The sequence below is a fragment of the Coregonus lavaretus genome (assembly GCF_964263955.1).
Source record: "Coregonus lavaretus genome assembly, chromosome: 36".
Classification (NCBI taxonomy): Eukaryota; Metazoa; Chordata; class Actinopteri; order Salmoniformes; family Salmonidae; genus Coregonus; species Coregonus lavaretus.
Window position 1 is genome coordinate 4087966 of NC_140023.1, and position 18162 is coordinate 4106127.

Here is an 18162-nt window from a genome sequence, read left to right on the forward strand (position 1 = left end):
CTGGAATTTTCCAAGCTGTTTAAAGGCACAGTCAACTGGTATAGGAAGTCCCCTTGTACTATAACAACAGCCGAACAGAGGGTTCCCTGGTATAGGAAGTCCCCTTGTACTAGAACAACAGCCCAACAGAGGGTTCCCTGGTCAGGTCACGTGGTACCTTTTGTTGTTTATTAACTTGTCCCATATTGCCCCATGTTTCTATGTGACACTGTTTTTCTTCCCTTCTGTTATTTTGTCAGTGTGGAGAGATTTGTGGAGCAGCCGGAGGTGCACACGTAAGTAGGCCGCGGTCTAAACACACTTGCTCAAACACCCCTGTTCCACACACACACACACTCCAGGGAGAACAGCAGCCCGAAGAAACATCACAGGCAGGTCTGGTCCAGACAGTCTTAGCCTACCGTCGCTCTCATCCCTCTAAACTGAAAACAATGGGATTTTCAGCTAATCATGTTGCCATCACTCGCCACAGCCGCAACATCCTGAATCGCCATTATGAAACAAAGATTAGTAGTTTGATGAAAACAAGACCGACTTAAACCTGTCTCCGTTGATGAGATTACATTTTAAAGCAGTGGAACATTGGAGTGCACTATCACTAAAACCACAAGTATTATTTTCACTGCTGGGCAGCAGGTGTTAGCCAGACAAGACATCACATGGTCCAGGTACCACAACATTTAATCTAGTGGAGAACATCCATTTCCAATGCAGTACCCACTGACTTCCCTCAGCATTCAAATCTGCCTCAGTTGATTGTTTTTGTGTTTTTTTTAAATGGATTGTCTCTATTTGGATGTTTTGATATTTGTGTTTTGGACACGTTTACACGTGTTTGTTTTCCATCACAATTCACTTCTTTAACTTCATTGTGGAAGTGTCATGTATTCCAACTTGATTTTAGCAATAATATTACTCTTAACTTGATTGTGTGCACAGTAATTAGCCTAGTACTTGGAGACGACTGTACAAACCATGGAGAGTGTGCTATGTTTGACATCAATGTGTTACAAGCCTGCGTCTCTTTTGTACTGATAATGGTACTCTGTGTGTGTGTGTGCAGGGGTCGTCTGTTGGTGGGGACCTTTGTAGCGCTGTTCTTCAACCTGCTAACTCTTCTCTCTGTGAAGAACAAGCCCTTTGTCTACGTCTCAGAAGGTAGGTCAACTCGTGACTGTCCTCACCAGTCACTGCCTAGTATGTCGGCGGTAATAATAAACTGCTATACTAACTTACTGTATGGAAAAAGAGGTTGACGATATTACAGTATGTCAATTATAAAGCATAATTCTTGTAGTGCATTTTGGGATAGTATTAGGTCTTGTTTTCAGCTGTGTTTGTCAGTAATGGATTCCACACAGTCATTGATAGTCAATTCTGTCTGTAGTACATGGCAGTCCTAGTAGCCATTGTGCCGCCCCACTGTGCCTGGTCCTGCTGTACGTGGCTGTCTGCTGCAGACTGGTTGTTATTCCCCTGAGCTGCCAGCAGGGGGGCTGGCGCTGCGCAATGCCTGTCTGTGGCTGCAGTGATTCACTAAGCAGGGCCCAAGCTGTCATCTCTCACTGTTAGTTAGTAAATCGTCATTGACACATTTATGGACTCTAGGACAATCCAGCCCCTACACTAGTTGACCCCCTACATCAGTCTGACTGAAATCCAATGAGACTTTTCATAATGTACACACACAGCCCTGTGCACGTCATTAGCACCGTCTCTACTCTAGCTCAAAATACAACCAGTATTCTGAGAAAAAAATCAGTTTGTTAGAGAGAGAGGAGAGATGGGAGGGAGACAGTAAGGCCAGAGAAAGAGATGAGGATGGCCATGGAAGAGAGCCTGCGTGAATGAATGAATGGAGGGAGACGGGAGGGAAACACAACCCCTGTAGATCACGCAGTCAGCACTCTACCTAGTAGAGGGCAGCGTAGAAAGCTGACCTTTCTGTCTTTGTTTGTTTGTTTTGAGCCCAATGTTTACGACACAGAAGCAAAATGTTGACACTGTCCCCTTCGCCTATGGCCTTTTCTGTATTCGTGTCCGCGCCGATTTGCCCAATGTTTTTGATCGGTGCAGATGGTGTGTATTTGTTCCATGGCCTCTTAGAAAGGCTAAATGGCTTTGCTATCTTATGTAATTAAGGTCTTTAGTGGAGCAGTATGCTAGATTAGGAGCACTACGGCTGTCTTGTCGTCCTCATTCGCCTTGCCTTAGAATTACTTAATCTGCTCGAGGAACATTACGACACGAGACGTGCTTAGATCATGGACGAATTGGCAGTCTTCTCAGTCGGCCTGTCTGTCACCCAGTCACGTGCCACAGAGGAGCGCTCTGAATGGCTCTGCTTGTGCATCCACCAATCCTCTGCTGGGTTTGGAAGGATTTCTTCCTGTGTTTGGGCAGGTTGTGTTGAGTGATAGTGATGTAGTACACAATGACTGATGATGATTGTCATATTAGTGTGCACCTTTTAGATCACAGACAAAAGGGGAAACTCCGACATGTCACATGGGGTCAAATCTTGAATCCGGTTGGAACGTTCACACACCAGCAGATATAGTGATGAGAGGAAGTCCAGTGGCAGGGAGAGCTAGAAGATGGAGCAGGATGAAACATTCTCTGTTTTCTGTTCACAAAACTACAATCTGTTACGAACACAGTGCACTACATTTTGTGGACTTAACACTTTGCCAACGTTTCAAAAAATTGCGTTGTTTATAAGGAATGTAAGGGTGAATTGAGTTCTTGCACACGCTCACATCAGTGTAACCGTTCCCTAACGGAAATATGCAAATACATGCTAAAACGCACCAATAGAATCTTGCTAGCTTGTGATTGGCTTTGCCCACCACCTTGCTTGTTCTGCCAACTGGGCTTAATATGCTCCAAGTGTAAATGATGCAGCTGAACTATCTTGGGTTCATTCCGTGGGTAAGCGAATGCTCCTACCACTGTCTCTCCCATGCATCTTTGACCGGTGTTTTGACTTACTGCCCCGCATTCTGCTTGTATCCACAGCACTAACTTGCAAGTTGATAATCTCCTGCTCGTTTAGTGAAGTGCAGCCAGGATCCATACAGTGAGAAAGTTTTCCACTTTCTCACTGTTTATTGTGCTGGTGCATGTGTGATTAAGTGTGTGTTGCTTGTGTAGGTTTGCCATTTCACTGGCGGAGCTTGTTTTTGGAAGGCGGGGTATGGGTTGTGTTTGCAAACTCATTTTAGCTCACAACAAGCTTGTAGCATGGCTAATACTAGACAGAAAAATGTAGCAAAGCTCAATGCGGAAGAGGAATACGTATCAAGCACTACACTCCATTAACTACTCGATCAACAAAAATAGTTCTATAAAGATGTAATAGTTCTGCAGGAAAATAACTAAGTCCTTCCTGCAATCTTTATGGATTCTACCAACAAAAGGGTTGATGATCTGTTTAAGGATGTAATGGAATTTAAACACAGTTTGGAATTTAATCAGTCAGAGGTGGAGGAGCTAAAGGGAGTGAATGTCACCAGCCAGACCACATTCAAAACCATGTCTGAGGATTTCGCAATTTTCCAAACAACACTTGACAAGCACTCTTCCAAAGGAGACTACCTCGAAAACCAATTGAGGTGCATTAACATTTTAAACGATGGAATTGAGGACGTAAAGACTGAAACTTGGCATGACACAGAAGTCAAGGCCAAGGAACTCCTGGTAGATCAACTCAAACTGGACCCTAAACTCATGGAGATGGAGAGGCCGCATAGGAATGTCACTTTCTTCCCCGATGGACGGCCCAGATCTATAGTGGTGAAACTGCTCAGGTTCAAAGACAATGAGATTCTCAGGAGAGCCAAGTGCCTGAAGGGAACCAAAATCTTCATCAATGAAGACTTCTCCAAAAAGGTATGCCTCAAAAGAAAGGAACCGCTGCCACAACTTATTGAAGAACTAAAAAAAGGCAACATCATATACCTGAAGTATGATCAGCTGGTCGTTCAAGTGACTCCGCTCTAGTCAAATTATTTGACAAACACGCACATACACACACAGACCTATTTATTTATTCTACTTTGTTCATGTGTTTCACCTCATGACCAAAAACACACATTGCTCTAAATGTCATAACCCTCTGAAGTCTTCAGTGGTGTTATGTGGACTGTCAATGTGCATTTCATAGGAAGTGCACCACTATTGATAAAACTAACACAAATGTATGGTTATATTGGACATGTGAGCCATGTACTTCTATGTTTCCGTACCATTCTCTGGATGATTCCGACTGTGTATCTCTTAGTTGGGTAGGATATCAACCCTGATAACATGGTCTTTAATATTAAAGATTAGATATTAATGAAGCGAACTATAAATATAATTATTATGTTGATCCAGATTAAAATGTACTGAAATTTACCAGAGATGAGTCTATAATTTGTGACTACTATAATGATAAGCAGTTTAACAACCTGTATAGCAGTTTATCTAATTCCAAGACAAGCTTATTTTCTACCTTTCATTTGAATGTTCGCAGTCTTCCTAAACATCATGACCACCTTGTTCATTATCTGTCTTCTCTCAGTCATGAATGTTCCAGTGTTGCCCTTTTCAGAAACATGGTTGACTGAAGAGACAGCCATGCTTTATGACGTCTCCTTATAATGCTGTTCTGCACTGTAGAACCTCGAGTGGGAGGAGTGTCCATTTTTGTTCATAAATGTTTTCAATTCTTTGTAAGAGAGGACCTCGCACTTACATCTAATGACATTGATGTTGAATCTCTTTTCATAGAAATTCTGTCCTGTTAATTTTTTGGTGGTGAAAAAGTGGTTATTGGATGCATCTGTCGGCCACCCTATTCTGACATTGGTAGTTTCATTGATATCCTTGCGTCAACCTTGGGTTTGATTATTAATGAAGATAGTGTTTTTCTATTGGGTGATGACAATATAAATGTATTTAAAAGTGAGAACCACTCACTGACGTCTGACTTTTTGAATACTTTATACTCCAGCTATCGGTATCCCCTCATCTATAAGCCCACAAGAGTGACCAGTTCATCTGCCACCCTTTATTGATAATAGTTTTACAAATTCTTTGAATAATGTGGCTAATACAGGTATACTTTATACTGACATTTCTGACCACTTTCTAATTTTCCACTTCTCTTTGGCAGCTGAAAATGAACACATGGAAATGATTAGTAGCATTAAAAGGTAGAATATTTAACAGAAGTAATTTTGAGCGCTTTAAGATGTTGATTGGTATTTCATGGGAATTTTTATAATCAGTCTGCTTACCAGACTCATCTTTCAATTCTGTATTTCACATCTGCTTTCTCTTCGTTAAACCACATAAGAAAGCAGCAGATGGGTTCTGGAAACCATGGTTTACAACCGGTCTAAAAAAATCCTCAGTTAAAAAAACAAGTTGTATAAAAAGTTTCTCACAAATCCCCTGAATTCTGCAAATTACAAAAAGTATAAGAACAAATTTACTCACGTACTTCGGATATCTAAAAATATATATTTTACTAACAAATTCCAAGAATCCTTAAATATAAATTCTACTTGGAAAATCATCAATCAGCTGTTGAAATAAGAGAAAGGCATCTACAACTATTCAGTCTCAATTTATTGTTGGAAATAAGACCTATAGTGATCCTGATGTTATTTCATGTGAATTTAATAACTCTTTTGTGAATGTGGGTTCCTCTCTGTCAAAGAAAATAGAGAAAACTGATGGAAATCCCCTGGATTACGTTAAGGGACATTTCCCTTCTCTGCTTCAGTTTGATCCTCCTGATGTAATGAAGTTGATGGAGGTAATTGGTAACTTAAATATGCACTATATATACAGAAGTATGTGGACACCCCTTCAAATTAGTGGATTCGGCTAGTTCAGCCACACCCGTTGCTGACAGGTGAATAAAATCGAGAACACTGCCATGCAATCTCCATAGACAAACATTGGCAGTAGAATGGCCCGTACTGAAGAGCTCAGTGACTTTCAACGTGGCACCGTCATAGGGATGCCACCTTTCTAACAAGTCAGTTCGTCAAATTTCTTCCCTGCTAGAGCTGCCCCGGTCAACTGTAAGTGTTATTGTGAAGTGTAAACATCTAGGAGCAACAACGGCTCAGCCGCCAAGTGATAGGCCACACAAGCTCACAGAACGGGACCGCTGAGCGCTGAAGCACGTAAAAATCGTCTGTCCTCGGTTGTAGCACTCACTAACGACTTCCAAACTGCCTAAGATCACCATGCGCAATGCCAAGCATCGGCTGGAGTGGTGTAAAGCTCGCCGCCATTGGACTCTGGAGCAGTGGAAACGCGTTCTCTGGAATGATGAATCACGCTTCACCATTTGGCAGTCCAATGGACTAATCTGGGTTTGGCGCATGCCAGGAGAACGCTACCTGCCCGAATGCATAGTGCCAACTGTAAAGTTTGGTGGAGGAGTTATAATGGTCTGGGGTTGTTTTTCATGGCTTGGGCTAGGCCCCTTAGTTCCAGTGAAGGGAAATCTTAACACAATGACATTCTAGACAATTCTGTGCTTCCAACTTTGTGGCAACAGTTTGGGGAAGGCCCTTTCCTGTTTCAGCATGACAATGCCCCCGTGCTCAAAGCGAGGTCAATACAAAAATTGTTTGTCGAGATCGGTGTGGAAGAACTTGACTGGCCTGCACAGAGCCCTGACCTCAACCCCATCGAGCACCTTTTGGATGAATTGGAAACGGCGACTGCGAGCCAGGCCTAATCACCAAACCATCAGTGCCCAACCTCACTAATGTTATTTTGGCTGAATGGTAGCAAGTCCCTGCAGCAATGTTCCAACATCTAGTGGAAAGCCTTCCCAGAAGAGTGGAGGCTGTTATAGCAGCAAAGGGGGGACCAACTCCATATTAATGCCCATGATTTTGGAATGAGATGTTCGACGAGCAGGTGTCCATATACTTTTGGCCATGTAGTGTATATCTTCACCAAATCAATGCAAATTGGTATTGTTCCTAAAGATTGGAAAATTGCAGAAGTTATCCCCTCCTCTAAATCTGGGGATCCCAGATCTTTTACAAATTATCGCCCAATATCTGTACAACCATGTTTTTCTAAAATCATAGAAAAATTGGTGTATAAGAGAAAGTTGAAACATTTAATTTAACACTGTATTCTATATGAGCACCAATATGGTTTTCGTAAAAACTACTCCACAGATATGGCTCTTTTACAATTTGTGGATAAAATCTTTACAGCCCTGAACAACAATTAATACGCTCTTGGCATCTTTTTAGATTAATCCAAAGAATTTGACACGGTTGATCATGAAATATTACTTCCTAAATTGCATTATTACGTTTTTCATGATTATTCATATAATTGGCTATATAGTTATGTTTATGATGCCGAACAATTTGTTTATGCAAACGGCTGTGCATCTACCAGAGCCAATATATCCTGTGGCGTGCCACAGAGTCCGATAATTGGACCTTTGTTATTCCTAATCTATATCTATGACCTTTCTGCTGTGTCTTCTATCACACTTCACATTCTCTTTGCTGATGATACCAATTCTATTTTATCACACAATAATTTTGATTAACTAATTAATGACGCCAACTCAGGCATGGACACATTTTCTGAATGGTTCCAGATGCGACTCGTTTCAGGAAACTAGGCATATATCGCACGTCACAACTTCACAGGAGAAGCATATTTTTTATATGATTTCTGGAACGTGATCTTTTATGTGCCTTAATAACAAACTTGTAAGCCATCTGTAAATACTAATACATTTGTTAAATTACGAGCCAGTTGGTTTAGCTACGGAAAAAGACAGGAACCTTCCAGCTAGCCATTATTGGCTGAGATAATGGCTGGGCTGGACATGCTGAGAGATGAGTTTGGATGGGTCTGCCATGTAGCATGCATCTGTCTAACATGAGCTGCTCAGTATGTGTAGGTAATCCTTTCTAACGCGGCTTTTTTTGAACGATATCATGAAGAACTGCAAAAGTGTTGCTAATGCTCTCGACTTTCTGGAGGACGATCGTGCCATGCTGACTCTGGAAAAAGAATCAGACAATGAGGAAATCTCTGATTTAGGTTTTTTTTTTATATAATTGAATCAGACATTGTAGACTCTTCTGAAACGGCGATCAACAGTGTTTTCACAGAAGAAGTTGACGGAGTTTTGAAATCAGTGGAATGCCGGGTGGAAGCAGAGTATGAGATCGATGGACAAAATTCTGGCGTTTGATTGTAAATATGCGGAGGGAGTCAAAAAGAGAACACGAAGGCTGTTGTATAAAACCTGTCTCTGGATTGCATTGTCAAACTAAGGGCAACTATGGTATCCATAACAGAGGGAGAAGCGTTCATCCATGTATACGGGTAAGAGTCTAGCTAGCTTCATTTTCAGATATGTTTCTAATTTTCACAGTCGTTTTCATTGCAAGTTAAAGCGTACTGTTAGTTAGCTAGCTAACATTAGCTGGCTGGCTCGCTAGCTAACGTTACGTGTATGATCTGTGTAGTAATATTATTTCATATCTCAGAAACCCATTTGCATTGCTAGTTATAGCCTAATGTTAGCTAGCTAGCTAGCTTTGAACCTAGTTGGTTAACTTTAGCTACCTGTAGATTCATGCATGGTAGTAACATTATGAGTTGGGATTATGGTTTAGCTAGCTAGCTGTACCGTTTACACCTTCTGTATCCTGTGCACGTGACAATTTTAAACGCGTGGGTTTATTGGTGTTAAAATACACCAGTTATGCTATTTTGGACCATCAGGCTGTTGTCATGCAGCCTGTCGTTTTTGTGTTTATACTTTTTTTCATTATGACAACAACAAGTTTAATGTCGTACGACAATAGAATGTTTAGGATGTCACTGCGACAACTGTCTACAGACATGTAGATAGACGTAGTATAAACCAGCCTATAGTCTTGAAATCTTTGGTTGAGTACACTGCCGTACTCGTTCTGTTTAGCACATGGCCTCACGTGAATCCTTAAAGAGATGGGTGTGGCTAAGGCTTAAGAGGGTCTGAACGATGCTGAATGGTTGTAGACAAAGAGCTCTCCTGTAGGTGTACCAAAACATTCAAGGGCCATTTTCTCAAAAGTGGGGTTACAAGTTTATCAACTTTGAAAGCAGAATGACTTTCCCATTGTTCCTCAACTGTAGTGTATAATATACAATATACCATTTTCCAGCTCTGACTCTACTTTCATCCAATGGAAAAAACACTTTCATTTTTTTGTACATAAGATCGAGCCAGTCGGTCACAGATAAACAAATTATCTTTAAAATTTTACAAAATTCTACTTAATTGTATTCACTAGTAAGAATAATAAATATTGTTTAATTTTTTTTAACAAAATTAAAAAGCCAATTGGTGGCAATGAAACGGAACAAGTCACATCCACTAGATTCCTCAGAGTTCTAATTGATGAAAAGTTGTCCTGGAAAGATCATATTCAATTTGTCTGCAGCAAAGTGATGAAATCTGTTCATATAATCAGAAAGATGAGTGATTTGGTTCATCAGGCTTGCTTCCTAACTCTATACTATAACTTAATTTACCCATGTCTCATTAACTGTAATATTGTCTGGGTCAGTACATATGCCTCCTACCTACACAAATTACTCATCATACAAAATACATTTGCAAGACCAGCCACCACCTCAAATTACCTGGCTCCATCTGCACCTTTGTTTAAGAAACTCAATATCTTGTCTTTTTACAACATTAATGTACGCCAATTATACACTTTCATCTACAAATACTCATACCTCCCAGACAGTTTACCTAAACCCTTCAATGGATTCTTCCAGGTTAATTCTGAAATCCATCTATTTAACACTGCGATAACCTTCACCCTCTCCACTGCTGCACTTCACACAGTCAATTCTGTATCAGATATAGAGGTACCATACTCTGGAATTCTTATCTTCACATTGCCAAAACATCATCATCCCTCAATAACTTAAAGCAAAGACTGGGGGTCAGCCTGATGACAACACAACAAACACTTAAACTTTTATATATTTTTGTATATTTTTGTGATTACTGATTAATTATTTTATACATTTATAATTAGTAGGTTTTGTTATCTGTTTTAACAAACCTTTTTAAATTTTTGTACTTATGTACTGTATGTTTTTTTTTTTTTGTGGTGTGGTTTTCATGTAAGCCCATGGGCTTTCAACCACACCTGCACTGTTTGTTGTTGTTTTTAAATCTGCATTGTCTCACTTGTTTTCAAATAAAAAAGTTATCAGTATCTTTGTTTAGATTGTGCTGTTTGTGATTGATGAGTTGTGGTGAAACTGTACATTGCGTACATCTTGTCTGGGTCATTCACTTTCCCCCACAGTCAAATAAACAAGGCTAAATATACAGGCTAACTTCATTTAACATCTCATTGCCAGGAGTGCATTAGTCAGGCTAACAGCACACACACACATGCGCATTTGCGCACAGATGCACGCGCACACACACAGTGAGTTCAAAATGGTATTATGTAAGCATGTTTCAGACAGCAGAGCCCTGGGGCAGCCAAACAGGCAGTCATATCATAAATAAGGCACTCTGCTAAAATGGTTCTCTCATGGAGGACGCTCAGCAAAAGTGCCCTTCGTGTGGCTTTACTGACAACACAAGTCCCCAGGATGGTGGTGGATTTCCTGTTTTACTCTGACTGTTTTCTGTACACTAAGATCGTCTGCATTATGATTGTAAATCAGTCTTTATTGTGTAAATTATGTGTAATTTACAATTCAAATACATTTTATAGATTAAAACACTTATAATGCTGTAATGGAAATGGGGATATTGTCGGTAAACTTGAGAGGGTTGCTTATCTGTTGGTTAGCTAGCAGACATGGCTTTCTATGACTATTCCTAGAGTCTGTTTAATCTGGATTACCTACTGTACTAAGGCGTCTCATCACATGCATCACATTTCACATTTTAGTCATTTAGCAGACGCTTTTATCCAGAGTGACTTACAGTAATGAGTGCATACATTTTCGTACTCAGACTCATGTCCTTAAGAAGCGGTTCATGATAACATCTGCTTAAGTTATAGCTGCTCACACATGCTCGTTACGGAGAGAGAGTGAGGGGTGGAATACATGGATCCAGGTGTACTTCATTTGGACTATGCTTTATACAGTGTAGGAGACCAACCCACTGCGGACTAGGGTTCCACCCAGATAAGCAATAGCTTTGGATTGCACATTTGCTACTGTTTATTATAAAGGTATTAACTTTTGTGTTTGGTGTTTTTGCACATGATTTATCAGTACAAATTAGATCATAGACCTATGTCCTGTCCCCTTTGCCACACAGTCTCTTTCAGAGAATATTGTCATACAAAATCTGTACCAAACATTTAGCTTTGCAAATGTGGATGTTCGGTGTGTCGCGTCTAGTCTCATCTTGGAGTCAGTGCAACCATTCTATGTTCAAGGAGAACAAACACCTGCTTTTTTTTTGGTTTTATTTTTTAAACAATACAAAACATACACACAAACATAGACGCACACAAACATCCACAACATCACCCCTGCCCAGACCCACCTGATCACACCCCCATCTCCAGCACCCGTATCACTCTCCGCCACATGGCCTCAAACTGTACCAATTTGACCTTTCCATTGTGTTAACGATGGAGGATTGGTTGATTTCCAGTTTCAGTAGATTTTTTTTTCAAGATGATTGACGAGAAAAGTATCGTTCCAACCCATCGGATATCTCACTGCACCCTCACATGCCATGTCTTGAAATATGCAGACAGATTACATTGTAGTACTTCTGATAGCCAACTTTCTAACTCCGCCCATAACTTTTGGACTTTATAGCATTCCCAGAAGGCATGGATTATTGAGTCATTGTTAGTTTTACACCTAAGACATGACTCTGCCGTTGTGCTGTAGAATTTGTGAATTTTGTCTCGTGTAATACATTTGTCCATCGTACTGCCAGATGGTGAAGTGTGATTCATCACTCCAGTGAATGCGTTTCCACTGCTCCAGAGTCCAATGGCGGCAAGCTTTACACCATTCCAGCCGAAGCTTGGCATTGCGCATGATGATTTTAGGCTTGTGTGCGGCTGCTCAACCATGGAAACCCATTTCATGAAGCTCCCGATGAACAGTTCTTGTGCTGACGTTGCTTCCAGAGGCAGTTTGGAACTCCGTAGTGAGTGTTGCAACCGAGGACAGATTATTTTTATGGGCTTCAGCACTCGGCGGTCCCATTCTGTGAGCTTGTGTGGCCTACCACTTCGCGGCTGAGCCGTTGTTGCTCCTAGACGTTTCCACTTCACAATAACAGCACTTACAGTTGACCGAGACAGCTCTAGCAGGGCAGAAATTTGACAAACTGACTTGTTGGAAAGGTGGCACCCTATGACGGTGCCACGTTGAAAGTCAATGAGCTCTTCAGTAAGGCCATTCTATTGCCAATGTTTGTCTATGGAGATTGCATGGCTGTGTGCTCAATTTTATACACCTGTCACCAACAGGTGAGGCTGAAATAGCCAAATCCACTAATTTGAAGGGGTGTCCACATACTTTTGCATCCTACCTGGCAGGCCGCTCCTACCAGGTGACGTGGAGAGGATCTGTGTCTGCACCATGTACTCGCACTACTGGTGTCCTCCAGGGCTCAGTTCTAGACCCGCTCCTCTTCTCTCTCTCTACACCAAGTCACTCGGCTCTGTTATATCCTCACATGGTCTCTCCTATCATTGCTGTGCAGATGACACTCAACTATTTTCTCCTTCCCCCTTCTGACACCCAGGTGGCGACATGCATTTCCGCGTGCCTGGCAGATATCTCAACTGGAAGTCGGCCCACCACCTCAAGCTCAGCCTCGACAAGACAGAGCTGCTCTTCCTCCCGGGAAGGCCTGCCTGCTCAAAGACCTCTCCTTTACGGTTGACAACTCCACAGTGTCTCCCTCCCACAGTGCAAAGAACCTTGGCATGACCCTGGACAACACACTGTCGTTCTCTGCAAACATCAAAGCAGTGACTCACTCCTACAGGTTCATGCTCTACAACATCTGTAGAGTGCAACCCTACCTCACACAAGAAGCTGCGCAGGTCCTAATCCAGGCACTTGTCCTCTCCCATCTGGACTACTGCAGCTTGCTGTTAGCTGGGCTCCACGTTTGTGCCGTCAAACCCCTGCAACTTATCCAGAACGCTGCCTGGTTCTCCCATGTCACCCTGCTTCTCCGCAAACTCCATTGGCTTCCAGTTGAAGCTTGCATCAACTACAAGACCATGGTGCTTGCCTACGGAACAGCAAGAGGAACTGCCCCTCCCTACCTTCAGGCTATGCTCAAACCCTACGCCCCAACCCGGGCACTCTGTTCTGCCACCTCTCTTTTGGCCATCTCACCCCTACGGTAGGGCAGCTCCTGCACAGCCCAGTCCAAGCTCTTCTCTATCCTGGCACCCCACTGGTGGAACCAGCTGCCCCCTGAAGCTAGGACAGCAGAGTCTCTACCAATCTACAGAAAACTCGTGAAACCCTTCCTCTTCAAAGAGTATCTTAAATAATCCCCCTTCCCACCTCGACACCCACGCTAAGCTTGTCCCAACCTCCCATCCTTGCCCACCCAAGCTAAGCTTGTCCCAACCTCCCATCCTTGCCCACCCTCTCCTACTGTACCTCTCAGACACACTTACACTCATCCATCGACTTACACATCCTTTCTCATTCATTTCCGCCCAACATATTCATCCACACACCCATCCTCTCCCACCCTCCTACACATTCATATTGACCATCCCTCACTCTTCCCTCACCCTCCCATTCATATACACAAACATATACAGTGAGGGGAAAAATAATTTGATCCCCTGCTGATTTTGTACGTTTGCCCACTGACAAAGACATGATCAGTCTATAATTTTAATGGTAGGTTTATTTGAACAGTGAGAGACAGAATAACAACAACAAAAATCCAGGAAAACGCATGTCAAAAATGTTATAAATTGATTTGCATTTTAATGAGGGAAATAAGTATTTGACCCCTCTGCAAAACATGACTTAGTACGTGGTGGCAAAACCCTTGTTGGCAATCAGAGGTCAGACGTTTCTTGTAGTTGGCCACCAGGTTTGCACACATCTCAGGAGGGATTTTGTCCCACTCCTCTTTGCAGATCTTCACCAAGTCATTAAGGTTTCGAGGCTGACGTTTGGCAACTCGAGCCTTCAGCTCCCTCCACAGATTTTCTATGGGATTAACATCTGGAGACTGGCTAGGCCACTCCAGGACCTTAATGTGCTTCTTCTTGAGCCACTCCTTTGTTGCCTTGGCCGTGTGTTTTGGGTCATTGTCATGCTGGAATACCCATCCACGACCCATTTTCAATGCCCTGGCTGAGGGAAGGAGGTTCTCACCCAAGATTTGACGGTACATGGCCCCATCCATCGTCCCTTTGATGCGGTGAAGTTGTCCTGTCCCCTTAGCAGAAAAACACCCCCAAAGCATAATGTTTCCACCTCCATGTTTGACGGTGGGGATGGTGTTCTTGGGGTCATAGGTAGCATTCCTCCTCCTCCAAACACGGCGAGTTGAGTTGATGCCAAAGAGCTCGATTTTGGTCTCATCTGACCACAACACTTTCACCCAGTTCTCCTCTGAATCATTCAGATGTTCATTGGCAAACTTCAGACAGCCCTGTATATGTGCTTTCTTGAGCAGGGGGACCTTGCGGGCGCTGCAGGATTTCAGTCCTTCACGGCGTAGTGTGTTACCAATTGTTTTCTTGGTGACTATGGTCCTAGCTGCCTTGAGATCAATGACAAGATCCTCCCGTGTAGTTCTGGGCTGATTCCTCACCGTTCTCATGATCATTGCAACTCCACAAGGTGATATCTTGCATGGAGCCCCAGGCCGAGGGAGATTGACAGTTATTTTGTGTTTCTTCCATTTGCGAATAATCGCACCAACTGTTGTCACCTTCTCACCAAGCTGCTTGGCGATGGTCTTGTTGCCCATTCCAGCCTTGTGTAGGTCTACAATCTTGTCCCTGACATCCTTGGAGAGCTCTTTGGTCTTGGCCATGGTGGAGAGTTTGGAATCTGATTGATTGATTGCTTCTGTGGACAGGTGTCTTTTATACAGGTAACACTCCCTTTAAGAGTGTGCTCCTAATCTCAGCTCGTTACCTGTATAAAAGACACCTGGGAGCCAGAAATCTTTCTGATTGAGAGGGGGTCAAAAACGTATTTCCCTCATTAAAATACAAATCAATTTATAACATTTTTGACATGCGTTTTTCTGGATTTTTGTTGTTATTCTGTCTCTCGCTGTTCAAATAAGCCTACCATTAAAATTATAGACTGATCATTTCTTTGTCTGTGGGCAAACGTACAAAATCAGCAGGGGATCAAATACTTTTTCCACCTCACTGTATACACCTACACATCCATAGAACAGTTGTTGACATACACTACATGGCAATTGTTTAACTTTATATTGTATTTTTTTTATTCTTTCTTAAAACTGCATTGTTGGTTAAGGGCTTGTAAGTAAGCATTTCACTGTAAGGTCTACACCTGTTGTATTCGGCGCATGTGACAAAGAAAATTTGATATTCTAGACAATTCTGTGCTTCCAACTTTGTGGCAACAGTTTGGGTATGATAATGCCCCCGTGCACAAAGCGAGGACCGTACAGAAATGGTTTGTCGAGGTTGGTGTGGAAGAACTTGACTGGCCTGCACAGAGCCCTGACCTCAACCCCATCAAATACCTTTGGGATGAATTGGAATGTCGACTGCGAGCCAGGCCTAATCGCCCAACATCAGTGCTTGACCTCACTAATGCGCTTGTGGCTGAATGGAAGCAAGTCCCCGCAGCAATGTTCTAACATCTAGTGGAAAGCCTTCCCAGAAGAGTGATTTTGGAATGAGACATTCGACAAGCAGGTGTCCACATACTTTTTGGTCATGTAGTGTACATGCTTTTTTTTCCCTTTCTGAATTGTCTTTTCGGTGTCCATGTAGTCATTTGGTATCGGCTACTTCTGTCGTTACTTCATGGAGAAGACCAGTTATTTGGGGAAAGTATAGATTGTATTGGGGGGAGGGGGAAATGATATTGTCTCAACTTACTATCAGCTGGTCTCAGGCGTCGCTGCATGTAGCCTAGTGCGCCCATCGTTCTCTTCTACTAAGGCTTGTTTCTAGTCTCTCTCACTTATCTGCCTAAACCACAGTAAATTGGCCTATATTTCTGTGACATGGACTGAGAGGTTTGTTCTATAGCCATGTGTTTAAATGTCCCAGATGGCGGTGGGATGCTCTAAAAGCATATCTGTGCCCTCCCCTGGTCAGTCATCTGTGAGGGTAAGCCATCCTGTGGGGTGGACAGCTCAGAGGACACGCTCCACTCAAATGGCACTCAGGCTTCGGTTACCGCCACAACAACGGCCGCCGTGGAGGAAGACGTATGGGAACAGACTGCAGATAAGGGCTGCTAGAGTGATGCTCTCCGCCTGTGTTTTGAAAGTGTCTAACTCTTACCCCTGTCGTCTGTCTCTGTCTTCTCTCTCCCTGTCTCTCCCCCATCCCCCCCAACAGCTGCCAGCACCAGTTGGCTCCAGGAGCATGTTGCAGACCTAAGTCGAAGGTAAGATCCCCTTTCAGTGAGTCATCCTGCTGTTTCGATCCTCCTTGTTTTTCCCCTTAGTCCACAAGTGGACAGTTTCCCTCAGGAGATGGATGCACCACAGTGTGTGTAATGTGACTAGCAGTCTGTCCCAATCAAACTGAGGTTAAAGGGTAAATAAAATATACACGACATGGGGTGTGGTATATTCAACAACACGTTATGGAGTGTCTTTGTCAGGGAAAATATTGGCTTAATTGATTGAGCTTCTTGGGATGATTGTAAGGTATGGGAAGCAAGGGCCGGTGTCATGTCATTTCAAATCAAATCAAATGTTATTTGCCACGTGCCGAATACAACAGGTGCAGACCTTACAGTGAAATGCTTACTTACAAGCCCTTAACACTTTTTTATTTTCTTAAACTGCATTGTTGGTTAAGTAAAGAATTGATAAGTACAAAATAGCAAATTAAAAAGAAGCAGTCAAATAAAATAACAGTAGCGAGGCTATATACAGGGGGTACCGGTACAGAGTCAATGTGCGGGGGCACCGGTTAGTCGAGGTAATATGTACGTGGGTAGAGTTAAAGTTACTATGCATAAATAATAAACAGAGTAGCAGCAGCGTAAAAGAGGGGGTTGGGGTGGGGGGCAATGCAAATAGTCTGGGTAGCCATGATTAGCTGTTCAGGAGTCGTATGGCTTGGGGGTAGAAGCTGTTAAGAAGCCTTTTTGACCTAGACTTGGCGCTCCGGTACCGCTTGCCGTGCGGTAGCAGAGAGAACAGTCTATGACTAGGGTGGCTCGAGTCTTTGACAATTTTGAGGGCCTTCCTCTGACACCGCCTGCTATAGAGGTCCTGGATGGCAGGAAGCTTGGCCCCAGTGATGTCCTGGGCCGTACGCACTACCCTCTGTAGTGCCTTGCGGTCGGAGGCCGAGCAGTTGCCATACCAGACGGTGATGCAACCAGTCAGGATGCTCTCGATGGTGCAGCTGTAGAACTTTGATGATCTGAGGACTAATGCCAAGTCTTTTCAGTCTCCTGAGGGGGAATAGGCTTTGTCGTGCCCTCTTCACGACTGTCTTGGTGTGTTTGGACCATGTTAGTTCGTTGGTGATGTGGACACCAAGGAACTTGAAGCTCTCAACCTGTTCCACTACAGCCCCATCGATGAGAATGGGGGCGTACTCAGTCCTCTTTTTTTCCCCCTGTAGTCCACAATCATCTCCTTTGTCTTGATCACGTTGAGGGAGAGGTTGTTATCCTAGCACCACAGAGCCAGGTCTCTGACCTCCTCCCTATAGGCTGTCTCATCGTTGTCGGTGATCAGGCCTACCACTGTTGTGTCGTCGGCAAACTTAATGATGGTGTTGGAGTCGTGCCTGGCCATGCAGTCATGGGTGAACAGGGAGTACAGGAGGGGACTCAGCGTGGCAGATGTGGATTACAATGACCGCCTCTGGCCAAACCTGCCTATAGAGGTCAGAGGTGAAACTGTTATCTTCCCTTTCACCTCCACCATATTGTGCTGTG

At 43.1% G+C, this 18162-nt stretch overlaps 1 protein-coding gene across 1 annotated transcript in view; it reads left to right on the top strand.

Annotated features, from left to right (window-relative positions):
* The window catches only part of LOC311110845 (zinc transporter 6-like), a gene marked incomplete at its 5' end in the record, with an annotated part of 72243 nt that overhangs the window by 36141 nt on the left and 17940 nt on the right, over positions 1–18162 (top strand). The window contains 3 exons of the mRNA XM_084153437.1: positions 240–275; positions 1064–1158; positions 16599–16647. Coding sequence (XP_084009563.1) covers positions 240–275; positions 1064–1158; positions 16599–16647 — 180 coding nt within the window. The remainder of the gene's footprint in view (positions 1–239; positions 276–1063; positions 1159–16598; positions 16648–18162) is intronic.